Genomic DNA, 20,787 nt, shown 5'->3' with positions numbered 1-20,787 from the left:
AGCATAGGTCCATACTCTTTCCTTGCAACACAGCAGGAGACACACACTGTTGCCCAGTTGAACACAATCCCGAGCTTTTAAACCTTGCTTGCAACACTCACACGGAATTAGTCCTTCCACGAAAACATTCACAGGCAAGGGAGTCCAACTTCTGTCGTTCTGCAAAATCTTAAGCCGCTTGAAAATCCAGCTCTTGGAAATCACATAGCAAAATCCATTGCCTGCAAAATGAATGATCAATCAAACAGCAGGGGGCTCCTTGTTGCTAATTAGTGGCAATCTGTCAGGTCTGATAAGCCGGTGAGAGAGAGAGAGGCTGAACTGTCAAATACCTGCAGCTCAAACACTCATCTGCGGCTTAATACAAGGAAGCCCAGGAGAGATTTCTGATGTCCCCATAGGCTCAGCCCGCAGTAACCTGGTAATGCTTGTTATACAGACTCCTCCCCTCATTCAGGTGTGAGGAAAACAGGAAGCACCAGGTAAGTAGGTGGAGCACAGAAAAGATGTGTCTGTAGGTAGCAACCTGTTGGAATCTTGAGACTGTGCTCATTTCAAAGTCCAAGAACCACTGAAGTCAGGTTGAAGGTCCTATCCAGGTAATGCAAGCTGGCTGGCAAATATACCGAGGAAAACTATCCTTGTGTGTGTACATTTGGGGAGCTGTTATGGCAGAGAATGTAAGCAAGTAGTGCTCTGTTTGGAAGCAGGCAGACAGTGGAATCCTATAATGCCTACTCAGAAATAAGACCTGTTGAGTTCGGTGCATTTTACTTCCAGGTAAGTGAGTTTAGGATTGCAGCTTGAAGTTTGTGGCACACAGCCTGGGGTGTGGGATTTTGGTGTACAGAAATTATCTTGCTGAACTGTCTGGTATATTGGACAATGAGGAAACAGTTCCATTTGCTTGATGTTTTCTTTATGTGTATAGCATAAATAGAGTAAAGCTTGCAAATTGAACAGCAAGCTGAGGTTCTTTTGGTGGGGGATAAATTCAGTAGGGCTAAAGATCTGTATGGCCAAAAGAATTTCAGCTTACTGTCTTAGTTTAACCAGCCTCATGAGGTGGTTGTGAAAATCAAATGGATGGAGAACAGAAGGACCATTTAAGTCTGCCCCATGCTCCTTGGAGAAAGGGTGAAATAGAAATATAAAAATAAAGTTGTCTGTATGTACTGTCCTTTCGTAGAATCCTGTTAATCCTTTCCCTGGTGCTCCTCTGTCTGCTGCTCTGGTCTGTGGGAAGAACTAACTTTCTGTATGGCATCTAAACCTTGTTGGCTTGCCTTTAGCTCCAGTCCTGACCTGAAGCTGCCTTTCTGGCTGCATCCTCTTATGTTCCCTTCGTGCAATATTAATGCCAGCTTCAGCTGTGCCTAGGTGCCGCCTCCCTTCAGAAAAAGCACTTCTGCTATGCCAGGTTGACAGCTTTGGCTTTACCTGTTCAGAGCTACAATTCCCAACACAGTGAACAAACTACAGTTCCCAGGATTGTCTGGGGGAAGTCATGTACTTTAATTGTATGGGGCTGTATTCAACGTAGTACTAAGGCGAATGTAGTAAAAAGCTTTTTTCCCTGTGTGGCGTAGCATTCTTCATCTTCTTCCCCATGTACCCCCTAAATCTGGTCTGGTGATTCCTCCAACCCTCTGGAGCAGATTTGGTAATGGGCAGGAGAAGATGGGGAAATCCTCTTGCACTAGTCTTTGCATTAGTTTAATGCCTCCCAGGGTCTGAACAGCAGCCCTCTTCTAATTGTTTTCAAACAATATTAAAGGGAACAATTCACTTTATTGTTAGAATATAAATCACAACGCTGCGCCCTTATTTCAGCATGTAACCATCTATAGCATGTTTGACTGTTTTATATGGGATTAACAAGCAGTTTATGGGACAATTTCTAATACAACAAGTGTATGGCATCTCTTAATGTCTGTTCACATCTTGCGACACATGAATCCAAATATAGGAACATAGGAAGTCTGACCACTGGTCCATCTAGCTCAGGTGTAGCCAATATAATGTCATCCAGGTGGGGTGGACCTCCCATTAATCCTGACCATTGGCCATACTACTGATACCAAAGTATGGCAGGCACCACATTGGCTATCCCTGGTCTAATTCAATATGGCCTACACTGGCAGCAGCCCTCCAGAGATTCAGGTGGGATGTCTCCCAGCTCTAAGTTAAGTTGCTAGGGGTTGAAGTTGGCTCCTTTCTGCAAGCAAAGCAGATGCTCGATGAGTGACCTATCGCCCTTCACCAAGCAGCTCACAAGCTATGCATTGTTGCTTGCCGATTACCTGACAGCTAGCCTGTTCTTGTGCTATGGCCAGTCAGCAAAATCAGAAAGGCTGTTAAGCTCCTTGTGGCCTGCACCTGGCTTGATAGATCACCAGTGAGACAGGCCAGCCTCATTTCCGTGGGAGTTGTTGAAAGACAGCAGATAAACATTGCATGTTTCTACCTGCTGTGTTGTTACCACTCAGCTGTTGGGTGGTGTGTGAAGTTGCTACAGATGTCCTATGAGCAATGTTGGAGAACTGAGTCAAATACACCGAGCATGTACGGAAACCCAATTTAAGAAGTTGCAAGTGGAGATAAGGAGATCGGAGTAGAGCTTCTTTCTAAGGTGTGCCAGTCACCAGGTGAAGGAAAGATGGGTGGCAAATGCAAAGGACAGCAGTAGCCTAGGAATGAAGTACTCGACTGCAGAAAGGGCTGAGCAGTTTAGAAATACTGGTGCATGATCATGACAAAATGTGGTGGTTCTCAGTGTACTCTAGCTGGGGAGAAGAATGCTTTGTTTATTGTGTGGCTGTCCTGCAGGTACTTAGTGTGTGGATAAAGAAAATGATGGCTTTCACAGCATTGACACTGATAAGGGTACAGGATGCTTTCTTTGTCATCCTGGCCTACTTAGCTGTTCAGGAAGGAGAACAAGCCTCGGCTGAATTTCTTGTTAGCAGGGACTGGCTTTAGAGTTCCTGCTTTGTTTTCTGGCAGGGCACTTGTGCCTTTAATTACTAATGACAGACAGAAAGCCAGCTGGTGTGTCTGTCTCTCCCTTTACTGCATGGAGGTGCAATAGCGGGGAATGCCTTCTCTGGTAGAGCTGTACTAGAAAGCAGCAATGACCTTTGTGGCTCTGAAGTTCCCTTATGAGTGTTGTTGCAAACAGCTTTCAGGAATTTGAATTATTGGCCTCTTCTACCAGGTAATTTTAAAATTTGGAGCCCTGGGTATTACCTCTGAAAAGTGTGTGCTCCAATGAATGTAAAGTTTCAGCGTGCTCAAGTCCGAGATAAATACTAGGTGTGTTTATCTGTGCATTTGCAGCCTGTTTGAGTCACTCTGTGTGTTATCCCTTTGATCTGCAATTCAGCTTCTGTGTAACTCTATATAAAATAAAACCACTGTGTTTCCCTATTCAGTATAACAGGAAATCTAAAAAAGGTTATATCCTTTTCTCCTTTTGGCCAAAGTAGATGAAATTTATGGGCACAGGAGCCCCTTCAAAGTGGTTTAAACATACCAAATTGCAGGGTAATTGGTCCAGGGCCTTTTTGTTGCAACACCCACTGTGGGAGGCTTGGGAGTTTGTTTCTGCTCTCTTACCTTAAAATAACGAAGAAGTAGCCAATTGGTGTGTATTCTTGCTTGCACATTTTTTTAAAAAACTTTGCAGTTTCATGCCAGCCTTTCTTTCTGGTGGTTGTTTGGGAGCCAGTGTGGTGTAGTAGTTAAGAGCAGTGGACTCGTAATCTGGTGAACCAGGTTTGCTTCCCTGCTCCTCCACATGCAGCTGCTGGGTGACCTTGGGCTAGTCACACTTCTCTGAAGTCTCTCAGCCCCACTCACCTCACAGAGTGTTTGTTGTGGGGGAGGAAGGGAAAGGAGATTGTTAGCCGCTTTGAGACTCCTTAAGGGGGGTGAAAGGCAGGATATCAAGTTCAAACTCCTCCTCCCAGTAGCCTTTACAGGCCTTCAGATAAGTTTTTACACTTTTCTGATGGCCCTTACAATGTGTGTAGAATGCCCTCATACAGATGTAACTTTCTCTTAGTAAGATTTCATAGCCAGGTAAGACACTTGCTGGTCCTATCATAATTTAGGCCTCCTTTTGAGCCTTTTATATAGCTAAAGATTTCAAGCCTGGGTAGAGTTCTAAAGTCCGACTTCCACGAGACTCCATGACTCTGAAGGCGGATCATTTATTAATGTGATTCACTGACTTCATAGCTCTGGCTCACTGGAAGCATTCCTTTCCTGTTTTATCTAAAGGTTGATACAGAACTATAGTCACTGATGAGCTCATGACAACATCATCAGCTGCCTGTATAAAAAGTCAGAAATGCAGAAGGTTGAGGTGGCTTTCTCGAGAAATTACAGTGGGCCTTGGGACCTGTTATTCTGACTCCTACCACTTTCTATCCTATAGTAACAGAAGGCCTACAGTCTCTTCTCCTGTGTTCTGCTCTAATGAACCACTACCATTTTTTAAGAGTGGGGTAGCTCATTGGGGTGTCTTCTAGATGATGTTGTACTCCAACTCCCATAATCTCCAGCCAATGGCCAGGAATGATGGGAATTTCAGTCTAACAACATCTGGAGAGCATCAGATTGGCAACCAGCCCCGGGTTTAAGAGTATACCCTCTACCTTTTAGCTCTTGGTGTTGGATCCTGTCATTTGACAGTCTTCCCACAACCCCAGGCCTGGGATCTACCTATGGCTGAACTTGAACCTGCAGCTAAGCTTGCCAGCCTCTCAGCTGGCCACTGTAGCTGTGTCTCTTAAACTGGGTCACAACAGGAGCATGACTACCATGCAATTATATGATAAAAGATTAAGAAATGGTTCCTCAAATACATGTTTGGGTTAAAAGTGGGCCCTGGATCTGAAAAGGTTGAAGATGACTGTTCTAGAGTACTCTGCTGGAAGTTCACAAATATACCATTCTGCCACAAATGCATGTTGCTTTCTTTATGGGTGCAAACTGCAGGACTCTGATGGCTTTGTCCAGTATGGAGATCTAAGAAAAGAGCCCCTGCTGCTGACTTTTGCTTGTCCTGCAGTTGCTTATAACCCAGGACCCTGCCCACAACCATGTAGTAACATGTGTGATTTTACACAATTGTGCACATGCACACTATTTATGAATGCTTTCCAAAGCTGCCCTAAAGGCTTTAGGTGAGCATAACTGTTGAGGACAGAGAGGGGAGCTCTAACAGTTTCTGTGCTATGGGCTGTGAGCTTGCCTGCATAGCTGCCAATTAAATTGCACCAAAGAATGCTCAGCTCAGCAGGTTACTGTGGCAAGGGGACTGTCTCATGACCTTCTCTCGGCTCTGAACAGCATGGAGCTGACAGAGGCAATGAAGTTTCCAGAGTCAGCCAGGGCCCCTTCCCCCTGCCTCTCTAGGAATCACTTTATCCTTGATATTTGCAGGATAGGAAAGGTAAACACCTGCAGCTCTTCTGCTGTCTGCTTAGAAAGAGAAGCCTGGTCCTCATGCTGGCTCAGTTTGGCTCAGTGTAGATTCCAGAGGGCCTTATGAGATGCTTGGGAGCAAGATCAGCTCTCTCAAATTGCTCAGCAGAGGTGGGTTTCTTTCTAGGGAGGGAGGCAATGTGAAACTGCCCCAAATTTGCTGGGTAAGAAGCAGCTTACTTTGCTTTGTGTGTGTGTGTGTGTGTGTGTTTGAGATGCTCTTCATATGGCTGTGGGCATTTCTATGAGTTCATGGATTTTGTGTGTGTTCACATACAGTAATTGTATAACAGTTGCAGTGGAGCATTCTTTTCCCAATAACGGATCACTGTTGTAGGTAAATGGTGTTTTTTAAGGATACAAAAGTTTTGCTGCTGGAGGGTGTCTTTTTTAAATTCTGCTTGCTGTGGCTATTGCATTCTGAAGTGCTGCATATACTTAATTCATGGTAGCATTAAGGAGAAAGATCCCCAAGTGCAAGCATTTGGCTGATAGAATGACCGCCTCTTCTCCCCCCGAATTCTGCCCGGGGGTTCTCGCGACCCTCCCAAGTAAGCCCCACTGAGCTTGGTTGGACTCCTGTGTATCTTACTTCTTGAGACACGCATTTAGGGTAACACTAGAACACTCTGTATTTTTTCAGGACACAAGTCATGTGCCCAGCACTTTGTGTTAGCACTCATGTAAGCTCCTGCACAGGACGCTGGTGGCACTGTGGGTTAAACCACAGAGCCTAGGACTTGCCGATCGGAAGGTCGGCAGTTTGAATCCCCGCGACAGGGTGAACTCCCGTTGCTCAGTCCCTGCTCCTGCCAACCTAGCAGTTTGAAAGCATGACAAAGTGCAAGTAGATAAATAGGTACCGCTCCAGCGGGAAGGTAAACGGTGTTTCCGTGCACTGCTCTGGTTCACCAGAAGTGGCTTAGTCATGCTGGCCACATGACCCGGAAGCTGTACGCTGGTTCCCTTGGCCAATAAAGCGAGATAAGCGCTGCAACCCCAGAGTTGGTCATGACTGGACCTAATGGTCAGGGGTCCCTTTACCTTTAAGCTCCTGCACAAAAATGGAGGTCAGGGATGGAGCAATTGGGCACCATGGGCATAGCCAAGGCAGGGCGGGGGGGGGGGGGGCTGCTGCCCCCAATCAATAAAAATACATAGCAAACTGAGGTTCTGTCCCCCCTAACAGAAATCCTGGTCACGCCCATGACAGGCACAATCCCAATTTCTCCTTGACCATTTCAAAACACTTTGGACATCAGACCCAGGCTCTATATAGTGTAATGGAGCACTGTTCATTTTTAAATATTGTGGGACAATGTGGGTAACAAATATCCTCTTTTTCCTTACATCAATACATTGCTGACTGTGGCTGAACAAATGAGCACAGCACACAGGATGTTACAAAATACACACTTGTTCTTATTTTCTTTTAGGGAATGTTGCAGGGTTGAAAAGTCTAAATGAGCACTGCTAAATGACATTGTGTACCAAATAAATCAAGTCCCTGTGATGTTACTTCCTCCCCAGTGACCATTTATAGATTGTCAAGTGAGAGCCATTTGAAAAAGATGAACTCACAAAAGGGGCAGAAACACACAGAGACATTATTTAGAGTTTGCTTTCAATGAGGCTCTTTAATAAGAAATGGAAATGTCAGGACCTTGGTGTCCATTAGTAACTGTTGGGGGAATAAACTGCTGCCAGATGACATCCTTGAGAATTAGTCATAGAATCGCAGAGTTGAAGGAAACCTCAAAGGTCATCTAGTTTTCCACAATGCAGGAAATGTGCTGCTCCAGCATCCCTGGTAGGTAACTATTCAGCCTTTTGGCAAATGGTCTTGACTTGCTCTGTGTTATCACGCCTTTAATGGCTGCTTTGTTGTAGTATATCTCATCGTGAGGAAAAGGTTGTGTGCCCAAGTGGGTGACCTGAGACCCAAGGATTTGAATTAAGATGAATATTGCATCTTTGATGTACAAGTAGCACTACGCTTAATTTGACTGTGCCAGTTCCTATGAAATAATCCCATGCGGCCACTTCATACCAAAAAGAAAGTAAGCCATTTCACACACTGAAGGATAACTGAAGTATTTTTGAACTGCGATTGGATGTTGAGTTATTAAATCAGTTGCCAAGATGATTCTATTCCTACATGATGCCTTATTTTAGCACTGGATTATTATTTTAATTGTACATCTTATTACCTATTAATTGGGGGTGGTGGTTTACCTTAATGTTTCCGCATGAATTGGCAGTGGTAAGTCTCTGGTTCCATTTGTGGGCAACTTCCTATGTACCAGTGACTTTTATGCTACCATCTCTCTTCACTAGTTCCCCCATTCATTTTTAGATGAAATTAAATTGTTGTAGATGGCTGCTCATATCAGAGAGAGCATTATGTTTCCTGTGTAATGGGTGTTAGGGGTAAGAGTGGTGGTGGGCTGACTTACTCCTGATTCTACAGGGAGCCCCATGGAGGATGCTGCATATTTTCCTGCCCCATAGCTCTTCCACTTGTTCCACATACAGTCAAGGTCAAAGCAGTTCTTTGTCCATTTTGCTATAGACTGTAATAACGACTAAGGCTTCTGCCTATGCTGTCCATTATGTGTTTTATGTAAAAATAAGCTTGTAATGACATCTTCAGTGTAAGAAGAGTGCATCATGATTACTTAATTTGCGTAGGTGTGTAGTGTACTGGCACAGCCAAGGGGCATCAGTGCATGGTTACTATAGACATCTGAAGTCTTCTTAATTACAAGGTTCAAAGCCTTTCCCATGAATAACGCGAGTGCACACCGGGTGACTCATATAAAAAACAAAGTTGAAACATTGATCAACACTGGAATTGCTCGCTCTGCCGAGGTGCAAGTTTCTTCAAGTATTCTGTATGTTCCTGATCTTAATTTCTCGGATGTCAAGGATGAAAACTCAGCTAATGAGCAAGGCTGCCACATTGGTTGAATTGAATGGAGATATATATATATATATATATATATATATATATATATATATATATTTGACTAGAAAGGTGCCCTTGATTAAAATTTTACAAACATAAAAAAAAATAGAAGGCCAAAGGGCATTTCCCGTTTCTCTTGCATAGGCAGACATGCCTTTTCCTGCGATACCTGCTATGACATTTGTGTGCATCCTCTAAAATCAAATTGTGCTGCTTCAGAACCAATGTTTTACCTATATGTAAATTTCATCAATAAAACTGATTTATCAGCTAAAACCCATATAATTAATTGGCTGGCGAAACAGTTGCTGAATTTTCATTTCTGGGGTGTCTGTTAAAAATCTCATGCTTAGAGATAGGGCATTGCATCTAGGCAGAAAATAGAAGCTAGCATAGGTACATCAGTCCACTACCCCTAGCCAATGAATCTTCACTTTGCTGAGTAGCAGGCATGCTGATTCTCCTTAGGGAGCAAAGGGCCCACAGAAGTGGTTCTAATTCTGTCTCTTTCCATTGCAATGCTTCAGAGACACCTAGGAATATTAGTTAGGGACACATGTACAGTATTATTTCTAACCCGCTTGCTGGTTCTGTATCCTGAAAGCAGAACTAGACATTACAAGGGAAGCACAAGATTCCGAAACTTGAGTTTGCCTCTTAACACCAAAGTGTTTGTGGGAGATACTTGCATGGGAGAATTGAGTAAGAGCGGGTGCTTAGATGTTCACCTACCTAGTCATTCTACCCTGATCATTTGTATTAGTCTATAAATAGTGTTTAGTGCCATTGTTATTGGCCATAGTGTTGTGTTATATTGTTCAGCTAGTCATTCTACCCAGCAGGTGTGGCCCAACTGGATTTAAACCTCTCTACACACCCAGTGGCTCTTAAAATGGAAAACTAGCCTGTCCGGGAAGATGGCTTAGGGGAAACTATTTTGGTTTCTCTATTATAGTCATGTATCTGTTGGCTCCGTGGCATTTGCAACCTCTTGTTTTCAGGAAGCCATTATTCATATGTCACTGATGATATCCTTCTTACCAGCTGAATCTCCTAGTTATCTTGGGTGACACAGAACCCTGGAATCAGTAACTTCCGATGTGTAAAATCATCCATCATGCATTCCGTAGAATGAGTTTAGGAAGCAGGAAAGCCTAATATGTCTGCTTTCATTGGTTGTGTCCTTAGGCTTCAGGGGTCATATCACAATGGCTGACTATAGATGACTGTTTGCCAAGTGGTAACTGCCCACACTGCAAACTTTATAAAATTAGAGCTGGGACGTGGCTGAACTTCCAGATCCTTCTCAGAACATATAGAACACAAAGTAGTCCAGAAATGGCATAACACCTCCTTTGGATTCAAGGTGCCATATACTAAAAGTTACTGACCTTTTTGGACCTGTGGGTACATTTTGAATTTTGGAAGAGTGCTGGGGGTGCAGGTCCTAAAATGGCTGCCATGGGGGTAAAGCATGACCCAAAATTGGCTGTTATGGAGCCTGTTATTAGAGAGGCAACTATCCCTGACAACTACATCCTTGCCATAGGAAGTCAGTTATGCCCTGATTGTGGGAGATTACAGATTATTCTCATCCTCTCCCTCTCGCTCTCCCGCTCTCTCTCTGATGGTGTTACTGTCTAATAACAGGGAGCATTCCTTAGTACCAGGAAAAATATACATCACTGTCACTCTTATGTCACATAAACTGGTTAGAAGGTATATGCACATTTTGCCCCGTAGCTTTCTTTCTAGGAGGCTAGAGACAAAGGGCTTATCCACACTTATCTTCTGCCTCGCTCTTTCCTGTCAGAGGTCTGCACTGAAACACTCTGTGTCCAAGGGCATTGTTTTTGCCTAAGAATTTTCCCTGCAAAAACCCTCTCTCTATTGCTCATTTAGAGCAAATGTCTATTCAGGTTTTCCACAAATTGCCATTTGCTCTGATTGAGCTTTAAAGAGCAGGTTTTCACAAGGAGACCTCCCAAGGAAAGGGTGCACACACACAGACCTTTGAAGTGTAGACCGTGCCTGGAAAGAGGAGAGGAAGGGTAAGTGGGGATAAGCCATTACTTCTTTTTCTTAAAATGGAAGCTCGGAGTCTGTGGGACCTGCCCAGTGATACCAGTGGAAGCATTCCTAGACAACAAGGCATTCATGGGATGGGGACCCTGTATTACATGATTATTCGAAAAATTTTAAAAATCTGTCTCTTCCTTCTTTCTGTTTGTAGTCTCGGACAATGAACTATGTGGGGCAGCTCGCTGAAACGGTGTTTGGCACTGTGAAGGAGCTGTATAAGGGCCTGAACCCAGCCACCCTGACAGGCTGCATTGATGTCATTGTGGTGAGGCAACCAGATGGCTCCTTCCTCTGTTCACCTTTCCATGTGCGCTTTGGGAAGCTACGTGTTCTGCATTCCAGTGAGAAAGTGGTAAGTGACACTTGATGTGTGTTGACAAGGACTAATATGCTTGAAGATCAAGGAGGTCAAATGTGGAAACTACCAAATTCCACCACAACGTCACAACGTTATGCTTAGTAACCTTATTGTTGCAGGATATGGGTTATGGATTATTGCTGGGAAGCTGATTTTGTTTTTGGCATCTACTAACAACTTTTTAGTCCCAGCAAGGCTATCCAGGCAGGTGATTTTAGCAGCCATGAGTGTTTTTAAATTACTAATTTTATTTTGTATGTATTTTTTTAGTTCTTTAAAATATTTGCTTTTTATTGGTATTTTAAATGTGTATTTTAGACAGCATTGCAAACTACTTAGATGTATATATCACTTACTATTTTGCTAAATAAAAAAATGAGTAACTTGTGTGGGGGATGCCCATTCATACAGTCTTCTCAGTACAAAACCATATGGATTACTGGTCTTGTGACATTTGAGCAAATTTAGTAATCTGTGTACAGTACTGCCATTCTAAAAAGATTGTATGAATGGGCTATAGTTTTCAAGTGCCATTCAGAACTTCAGACTTATCTCACATTATAGATTGACTATTGGTTAAAAATTCTCTAAACATGCCTGCCAAATAGGAAAAGTTGAACTTCCATTAACCCTTGAGCCCAAATTTGTTACCTGTCCAGTCGTCTCCTGTGAGACATATGGGAAGCCACAAAAGCACAATTTAGAAACACACTGGTCCAAGGTCACATTGGCTCAAACAACATAACCTGTACATTTCCGAGCACAATTCAAAGTGTTGGTGCTGACCTTTAAAGCCCTAAACAGCCTCAGCCCAGTATACCTGAAGGAGTGTCTCCACCCCTATTGTTCTGCCCGGACACTGAGATCCAGCTCCAAGGGCCTTCTGGCGGTTTCCTCACTGTGAGAAGTGAGGTTACAGGGAACCAGGCAGAGGGCCTTCTCGGTAGTGGCGCCCACTCTGTGGAATGCCCTCCCATCAGATGTCAAGGAAATAAACAACTATCCGACTTTTAGAAGACATCTGAAGGCAGCCCTCTTTAGGGAAGTTTTTAATGTTTGAAGTTTTATTCTGTTTTTAATGTTTTGTTGAAAGCCACCCAGAGTGGCTGGGGAAACCCAGCCAGATGGGTGGGGTAGAAATAAATAATAATAATAATTATTATTATTATTATTATTATTATTATTATTATTATTATTACCAGTTTTACAGCGGAGGTAGGTACTTGTCATGCATCTTGATGAGGGCCATTTTTGAATTGGACTTGTGTTCTGCACAATACAGCCAAGTGATCCGTATTGCGCAAAGATGTGCCTGCTGTGTGGGGAGACGAGCTTGCTTGTTGCTTTATCTCATGCCACATTGTTCCTGACCTTTTAACAATATATATACACAATGAGGTACAACATGTACTTCAACCTTTCCACTGGCTTCCTGCAATTTCAAATCTGCTATGCTCATTGGTGACGATGGGGTTTAAGTGAAGCATAATATTTATGAAAGGAAATGTGACTAAGTGTATTTTCTCCCTTGTCTGTGACCAAAGTCCTGTTAATGTAGGGGATACACAAAATGGAAGCATGGGCCGCTAAAGAGGGTTCATGATGGAGAAAGGCTAGTTTTATGGCTTGGACAGATGAGGTGCTTTCCTGGACGCTAGAGGCAGTTGATGATTTGGAAAGCAAGCCCCCATTTAAATTAGAATTATATCACTGGAATGTGCTGTGTCAAAGTTCTCACAGTAAAACCAGGCCTGCAGCCAGGCTGATCTTTTTTTAAAAAAGAAAGAAAAGAAACAGGCCGGACTGTTTTTCTTTCACTTAGCCTGAAAAAGTCTAGCATGTACAATTATGAATTTGCATGTGCATGTGTTTCGACTGAGATTATAAACTAAGCAGTGCCTGGTTTAATTTTATTCTCTTGCTATAAAAAGCAGTAACTCATAGCAAAGTTGGTGAGGTAACATTACACAATTCCATGCTGTGCTGTTTATGCACTAATCTAATATATGTTTATGAATAACCTGCATGAAAATTCATTTTTAGAAATGAAAAATGAAAACGTTCATCAACCTCTATCAAAATACAAATTTCTCTGTTGTATCGTCTTTCACAATGTGCATTTTAAAATGATTTTGAATGTGTTTGTTAATTAACTGCACTATATTTGCATGTCATCCCAATGCATAAAGTTCCCTGTGTGGTTTATTGTTTTTTGAGCTGAAGCACTGGAATATTTTGGAAGTGTGAAAGGCAGGGGATAACTATTCCTCACAATGCTGATGAGGTCAGTTTGGTCTTGGAATTCACAAAGATCAAATTCCTCATACATCTCTAAGTCCCAGATATGGAAAGCGGTTAGAATGCTTTTTTGTGTTCACTTCACCGTTGACTTTTCTGGGATTGCTTCCTAGGCTAAAAACAATTAACCTTCTTTTTTTTAGGTTGACATTGAAATTAATGGCGAGCCAGTCAATCTGCACATGAAGCTGGGTGACAATGGAGAAGCCTTTTTTGTCCAGGAGTCAGAGGAACGCAAGGTGGGAAGATAGTAACATTAGAAAAGAGATTAAAAACTACCCCTCAACTTTTCAGCTTCCAAATAGACTACACTGAAGGCTTGTTGTTTTCCCAATACTCCTTTGCCTGCCTTCTCACTCCTGAAGTCCTCATCACTGGTTTTAGGGTAGTGCGGGTATATTACAAGAGATTGCAATAACAGATGCACATCAATAGCCCTTACTCCTCAAGTCAATATATGGGGTCCTGAGTGTTCTTCATTTCTACTGCATAGTCTCAGAGCATCATACCATTAAAGCCAAATGTTCTTTCTGGTGGAGATGAGTGGGGGAGAAGGCTCCCTGCAGCTTCTCTTTCATTGGCTGATGAGGCATGGAGTCAGGCTGTTCTTCCCCTTGCTGTAATGATTGTTTCCTGGGAGGGAGGAGTTTCAACCTCCCAGCATTCCTTTGACTCCTGACCAGTTGTAGAGGCCACAGTGCATTCTCCTTCTGTTTGCCATTCCAGGTATTGATTTGCCTGGTTTTATAGTAGCCACAAGGAACCTGTGGCCCTCCAGATGCTGCTGAACTACAACTCCCATCACTTCTGACTGGGGTTGATGGGGAGTGAAGTTCTACAACATTGAGAGTCACAGGTTCCCCGTTTCTGCTTTATAGTTTAATCAGCTCCTAACTTGGGTCAGAGGTTGAGCCTTTTTGTGTGCGCCCCTCCCCTTGTTCCAGGAGAGCATCCCCACTTCCATGTGCACATCTCCCATCCCACTGGAGAAAAATGCAGAGCCTGTGTCCAGATCGTCCAGCTTGCATGGAAACCCTGAAGTCTTGGGCTCAGAAGCAGCCCATCGCAAGAAAAGATGGCGCAAGAAGAAACCAAAGAAGAGGGAGTCACTGGGAGACTCCACTTCAGAAGAAGAAGAAGGAGGAGGGACTGAAAGTGAGAAATCTCTGGAGGAGAAGCGGAAGCTGTTGACTTCCAAGTAAGTAGGTTGTAACCAAAACTTGGATTGCCATCATGTGTTGAATTGCTGCAAAGGCCAGCCATCATTGGTATTTGCACCAGCTTTGCAGCTGTGCAATACATTTTGTTGTTTTGCTGCTTTGCTGCTGGGAGTTCAGGGGTTGGACAGGAGTGTTAGGATATTTCCGTTCCACCTTAAAAGGGAGCAGGATGTTTGTGTCACAGCCTGCTTATTTCCTGTTCACAGGATGTTTCTGTTGTGTCTTTGCTTTCGTTTCTCTCTCTGTGCCTGAACACTGAAGCAGGCAGTCATGTTTTTCTTTGTTCTGACTAACGCTGAATAAACTTGTAAATAATGCTCTCCTGCGTGCATCTTTCGCTGTGCATTATCTGCTGATAGAGCGTGCATCAGCTCTGGAATGTGGCAAGCTATTTCTGGAGCTCGTGTCGCTAATTGCTGATACTGCGTGTCTACGGGAGATCGATGGACGTCCGGAGACGACGTGGAGTCATGATGGACTTTGTCTCCCTGGCAGTATCCCAACAAGGAGAGCATTTACTGGGGCTAGACGACTGTTTAAAGCTCCTTAGTAGTCAGAGGTCAGGTGGGGCAGATGCATCTTTTTTAGGAAATTACAGTGAAAGGGAGTGGCACAGCCCTGCAATGCCAGGATATAAGGGGTAACCTGAGAAAGTGCTCTCTCAGCACAAAATTGATTATAAGCAGTGCTTTTTTCTGGGGGTACGCATACCCCTAAACATTTTGTGAATCTAAGTTTGGCCTCATTGAGGGGAAGTATTTCAATATGAGTAGGAAAATGAGAGCACTCCTAAACACTGATTATAACCATATAAGAATGCACTTTTGATTGACAAATGGCATGGGACAGGAACAACATGAGGATAATGCTGTGTTTGTACAATGCCATCAAAAGTCCCCTGCACTGAATGTACAGTATATTATCACACATTGTGTGCACACTCTAAATTTAATTGTCAATAGCCCTATTAGAAGGTTAAGCTAAGAGAAAAGGAAACACACGGCTTTTTTACAGTGTAATGATTACGACATTTGCGGGGTCTTTCCTTGGGATATCTATGTGACTAATTGGTTTGTATTTTGCTTGTCAGAACAGTAAGGGGACTCTCTAGGCTACTGATCATGTGCTATGTTTGCTTTGTAGAAAAAAGTAGTAATTGAGCACATCCTACTTTTCTCTTGACATCATTTAGACTGTAGAGTCCTAGGTGGTTTACGCATTGCCATGCCGCTGAATTTCCCCATATGGTATCTCAGAACATACTGGGTGATCATCCAAGATTAATATCAAGAAACTATAACAGGCTATGTGGTTTTGTTTTAGAAGTCTGTCCAAATTCCCCATACGGTGGTACCTCGGGTTACATACACTTCAGGTTACAGACTCCGCAAACCCAGAAATAGTACCTCGGGTTAAGAACTTTGCTTCAGGATGAGAACGGAAATCGTTCTTTGGCAGCGAAGCAGCAGCAGGAGGCCCCATTAGCTAAAATGATGCTTCAGGTTAAGAACAGTTTCAGGTTAAGAACAGTTTCAGGTTAAGAACTGACCTCCAGAATGAATTAAGTACTTTACCCGAGGTACCACTGTAATTATTTGGAAGACTGGAAATGTGGCTTGAAAGCAAAAACATGAACTTCCCATGTCATGGCTGCATAGAAGAAATACATGCAAGAAACTTGCAGATGACATGCTCTGAGTTTGCATTCTGCCGTGGGAGTAATGCTAAGTCAATGTAAAACAGAGCCATGCAAATAGGGCCTATGGAGACACTTCAGCACTCAGTTAAGAACTATTTATTTGTCCTTGTACCTAATTTTCCTTGTAATGTTCCTTGCCAGCAACACAATGTATTACTCGTTCACTGACACTCAGAATGAAGGAGCTGGAGCTCTGCAACCTAAAGAAGCTTATCCCTATTCTGATGGAGAGCTAGATCCCCTACAGAGGTCAGTATATGATGCAGCAGAGAGCCAAAGGCTAAACTGTTTAAAAAAGAAAGGTCCAAAAGCCCAGGTATTAATACAGCCCCTTGAGCACATGTGAAAAAGCTGTTTGGAGGTAGAGTGAGATATTCCATTAGCCTGGCCAGAAGCATGGGAGTCCAAATGTTATACACTCCCACAAGAAGTACTGATGGCCACCAATTTGGATAGCTTTAAAAGAGGGTTAGATAAATTCAAGGAGGATACTTCTCTCTAGCCACAATGACTATGCTATGCTGCCATGGTCAAAGGCAATAATGGTTAGCTACTCAGGGCCTTCTTTATGTACCACTGGGGTGCAAAGATCCACACAGTGCCCCCCAGTTTAGTTTAAAAGGTAAAGGTAAAGGGGCCCCTGACCATTAGGTCCAGTCGTGACCGGCTCTGGGGTTGCGGCATTCATATCTCTTTATTGGCCCAGGGAGCCGGCATACAGCTTCCGGGTCATGTGGCCAGCATGACTAAGCCGCTTTTAGCAAACCAGAGCAGCACACGGAAACGCCACTTACCTTCCCACTGGAGTGGTACCTATTTATCTACTTGCACTTTGACGTGCTTTCGAACTGCTAGGTTGGCAGGAGCTGGGACTGAGCAACGGGAGCTCACCCCGTTGCGGGGATTCGAACCGCCAACCTTCTGATTGGCAAGTCCTAGGCTCTGTGGTTTAACCCACAGCGCCACCCGTGTCCCAAATTTAGTTTAGCCACCCCCTTATTAACTTTTATTGAACTCAAACTTGTTGAGCTTTTTTTGGGGGGGGGGATTGCTCACTGACGCAGCAGGAAAAACTGCTTTTCTTTCCTGAGTTGTTGGGAATATTTGACACTACGGAGTAACAGAGCGACCGGGGGGGGGGGGGACTTTCACTCTATTGCTTCTCACTGCTGCCAATTGAGAGGGACCGGTACACATTCGGCACCCCCGGTTAAAGATGGCCCTGTAGCTACTGCAAGTGCAGGATGCTGGGCTGTTGGCCTGATCCTGCTGGCTCTCCTTATGTTATCCTGATGAGTTTCAGGTCAGGAGAACTGATTGGGACGAGAAATGCCTTGGGCCAAGCCCCTTTTCCTTTTGCCTGATGCCCCGCCCCTGCTTGCCCCAGTAGACTTCTCCACAACAGCTAGTAAAAAGTGTTTGCTTTTATCTTCTTTTTACAGCCTTCCTCCAAACTGCGCATCAGCCCCGAAAAGTGACTCTGAGTTGGAGATCCGAAACCCTGAAATGCCACTTTGCTCTGAATCACACATGCAGTGGTCATGGGGAAGGTTGCCTGAGGTGAGTGTGGTTCGAAAGGGAACTCTGGTGCGCGCTACTTTGTGTATTTCATATGCTACTTTTAGCATTAGCTATATTGTTTCTAACTAAATTGCCCTTGCCAAACTGGGAAAGTGTAATTCCTACTCTAGAAACAATATTTAGATGCTTTGAGTGCCTTTTGGGCCCCTCTGCTTTGTGAATACAGTATTTACTTTGATGTGTAATCTGTAGTGGAAGAGAGGTATTCTTCAAAAGACTTCTATTACAAAGTGATCTAAGCAAAAGGGTACCATTTACAATGGATGCATATGTGATTGTGTGTGTTTTTTTTGCAAACCACATGATTCTTCCTCAGGAGTCCCTTATTTCTGATGGTTATTAGAGATGAATAAATTTCTCATTTTCCTTCCACTGTGGCTCTTCAGATATTCTAATATCCTTGGGTCCTCCTTTGTTTGAGTTCTAGTAAGAGTTATCTGTTTTGAAATGTCATAAATTGATTATGCACACTTTTTATTGTTATTACAAACAAAAAATCCCAATTATTTGTGCACCCACACCTACCCCCCCCCACTTGTGGAAGCCATAGAAATCCCAGATTTCTATCTAGCCTCAGTCACATATCTAGCCTCTGAAAACAATCCTGCATTTCCTCTTTTTGTGCTGTTTTGTGATCCAAACTCAAGACATTTCTCCTCCTTTAAGGTGAGCAAATCTGACAGAGTAGAAGCAGCAAAGTCTGCCGCAAGTGTCTCCATGACAGCAGCCATTACTCCAGCAGCAACCATTCCTGTAGGTGAGACGACTCACTTCGCTGCCATTACACCAGACTCAGAAAGTGACCTCGAGATGGAAGACTCTGATGAAGCATCGTGTTCTCCAGCCGCTCCTGTAGTTAGGCCGACACCTGTCTTTCCTTCTGGAAATGGCCTCCCAGTGAGTGAAGAGACCCGTTCTTCCATTCAACCCATTGGCAGTGCTCTACAAACTACTCCCGGCCTTTCAAGTGATATGCAAGTCCTAGCAACTGCTGCAGAGAATGAAGGAATAGCATCAGTTGAGGAGATTATTGAACCAATTTTGGATGTGGAAGTGCCATCCTTAAGGAAAGCTAGTTTGACAAACCCAGAGCCCTGCAGCAGCCCAGAGTTGAAACAGGAGAAGAGAAGGGGTAAGACAAGTTTGAAGACATGTAAAATGTGTGCAAAATGGGAGCTACGACAAAATGTTGCAGCTTATCCCCACCCCCTTAAAGAGTGTTTCTGTTTATGGCTCCAACCTGGAACAAAAGATTCATAGTTCTATCTGCAGTTCACAGACAGGACTTTTTGTTGTTGTTGTTCCTACTCCTAAAACTGTCATTCCCTGTGTTATATCACTGAATACAGCTTGGGACTAACTCTGCCACCATATAGCTTTCTTTGTGTGTAATGTTCTGGAGGGGAACTTTTGCTTTTTTAATGAAAAACAACGGTGTGCATTTCTCCTCCCTCCCTTAACCTTAATGCTCACCTCCAGTATATTGTAAGTTGCTATTGAGCTAGCAACGGAAACAATGAAGAAACTGGACAACGGCTCGTTCACCTGCTTTGTGGATTTTTAAAAAAAGTATTTCTTTCAATTTACAATTCTGTTCATATCTAGGGAGTCCCTGAAGTATGTACAAACCACTTGACTTATTTCTGAACCACCCATTTTGGTTCCTAAATGATAGGCTCTGACCACTGAAGTCTGCTGTTAGAGGGAATGATTGCAGAAATGGCTGTTGAGCAAAGTCTTCTTATTGAAATGATAATTCTTTTTGGATCAGGTTCCATGAGGAGAAGCTCTCATCTGGGACCCACAGATATTTACTTGGAGGATCTCTCAAACCTGGATGCAGAGCAAATAGCACTTTATTTCCCTAAAAGGTATGAAGCAGGATTCGTTCAATAATTCTTGCGTAGTATATGCAAGGATGTATGAAGAAGCCTGTTTTCAAGATGCTTGACAGCTATTGCATCATCAAGTTGTCATGAGTTGGTATATTCATTTCTGTATGTTCTTCACCATGGTTCCTAATGAAATTAACGTATCTTAAAACTATTCTCTTGGAAAATTGAAAGAAGACTCCACCAAACATGACCAGCACTAAATATGTACATACTCTACTGCATCTGTCTTGGACATTTTATTAGATAGTGTCCAGACCAAGTAGAAAGCATCCTCTCCTGAGCAATTTTGGAAATGCTTTAAAAGGTGTCTCAACTTTCTTAAAAAAAAAAAAAAGTTTGCAAAATAATTTGTATTCATTTGCATGAGGGTCAGCTCTAATATAAGTCACAGAGAGCCACATGGTTTAAGTGGCCATTATTGCCTGCCATTGCAGAAAAGCTGTGATGCTGGAGCTGTCCCATGCTGCCTTATCTCTGTGCCTCCCTCTGAGGAAAGGCCCTTTTCTTAGAACAAGCTCAGGAAGCCATGAGGCAAAAGCAGCTTACATGTGGGGTCTAAACTATGGTGGAGGGGAGGCCCGCCTAACTCAGGTAGCACAATGTCTTGTGCCAACTCATGGATGTAATTTTCTTTTAAAAAAACATTAATAATCCTAGCTTAGGGGTCAGCAAACTAAGGTCCGCGGGCCAGAACAAGCCCAATTGCCCTCTGGATCTGGCCCGCAGACAGTCCTGGAATCGCTGCTTGGATCGACGTGATCGTTTGGGCTGTGCCATTTTTTTTGCAATTTTTTTGGGGTGCCATTTCTTCCTCTCCACCCCCCCCCCCCCCAATGCAGCAGCACCTCCTCCCTCCTCCCTCCCTCCGCCCTGCAGAGGAAGGGAGCTGGGCTTTGATTGGTGCCAGCAGCCAGCCAATCCAAAGCCTCGCTGCCCATGTGCTGAGGCGCAGCCCAGACTTGCCACCCGCCTGCCAGCCTCTCTGTCCATGGCCGCGCTGTGGGCATTGTGACGGGTGCATCATGGGGCTTTGGCTGGAGCCTGGCGCTCGGGAAAGCTGGCTCGGAAAGGAGAGGTGCCGCCACCACTGCCAGCTCCCAACCGCAGGCAGAGTAGCAGAGGAGGTAGGAAAGCAGGGGGAGAGGAAGGGGGAGAGAGAGAAAAGTTTGCCGACCCCTGTCCTAGTTTGTTTG

The 20,787-nt window shown here is 43.8% G+C and overlaps 1 protein-coding gene across 4 annotated transcripts in view; it reads left to right on the top strand.

The window, feature by feature from the left end:
* The first annotated feature begins 446 nt into the window (after nt 1-446).
* The window catches only part of LPIN3 (lipin 3), a 34,570-nt gene continuing 14,229 nt past the window's right edge, over nt 447-20,787 (top strand). For 2 of the 4 annotated variants that reach the window (XM_083446836.1, XM_083446833.1), the window contains exons 1-8: nt 447-599; nt 10,695-10,895; nt 13,343-13,438; nt 14,144-14,397; nt 16,260-16,367; nt 17,561-17,678; nt 18,366-18,831; nt 19,471-19,570. In XM_083446836.1, the coding sequence (XP_083302962.1) occupies nt 10,704-10,895; nt 13,343-13,438; nt 14,144-14,397; nt 16,260-16,367; nt 17,561-17,678; nt 18,366-18,831; nt 19,471-19,570 (1,334 nt within the window). In that variant the 5' untranslated portion in view covers nt 447-599; nt 10,695-10,703. Of the gene's footprint in view, nt 781-10,694; nt 10,896-13,342; nt 13,439-14,143; nt 14,398-16,259; nt 16,368-17,560; nt 17,679-18,365; nt 18,832-19,470; nt 19,571-20,787 lie in introns of all 4 variants that reach the window. The other 2 variants (XM_083446834.1, XM_083446835.1) reach the window with 2 other exon arrangements.

The sequence above is a fragment of the Podarcis tiliguerta genome (assembly GCF_965153285.1).
Source record: "Podarcis tiliguerta genome assembly, chromosome: 6".
Lineage (NCBI taxonomy): Eukaryota > Metazoa > Chordata > Lepidosauria > Squamata > Lacertidae > Podarcis > Podarcis tiliguerta.
Note: the sequence above shows the minus strand (reverse complement) of the source record. Positions and strands in the feature narration are given on the sequence as shown.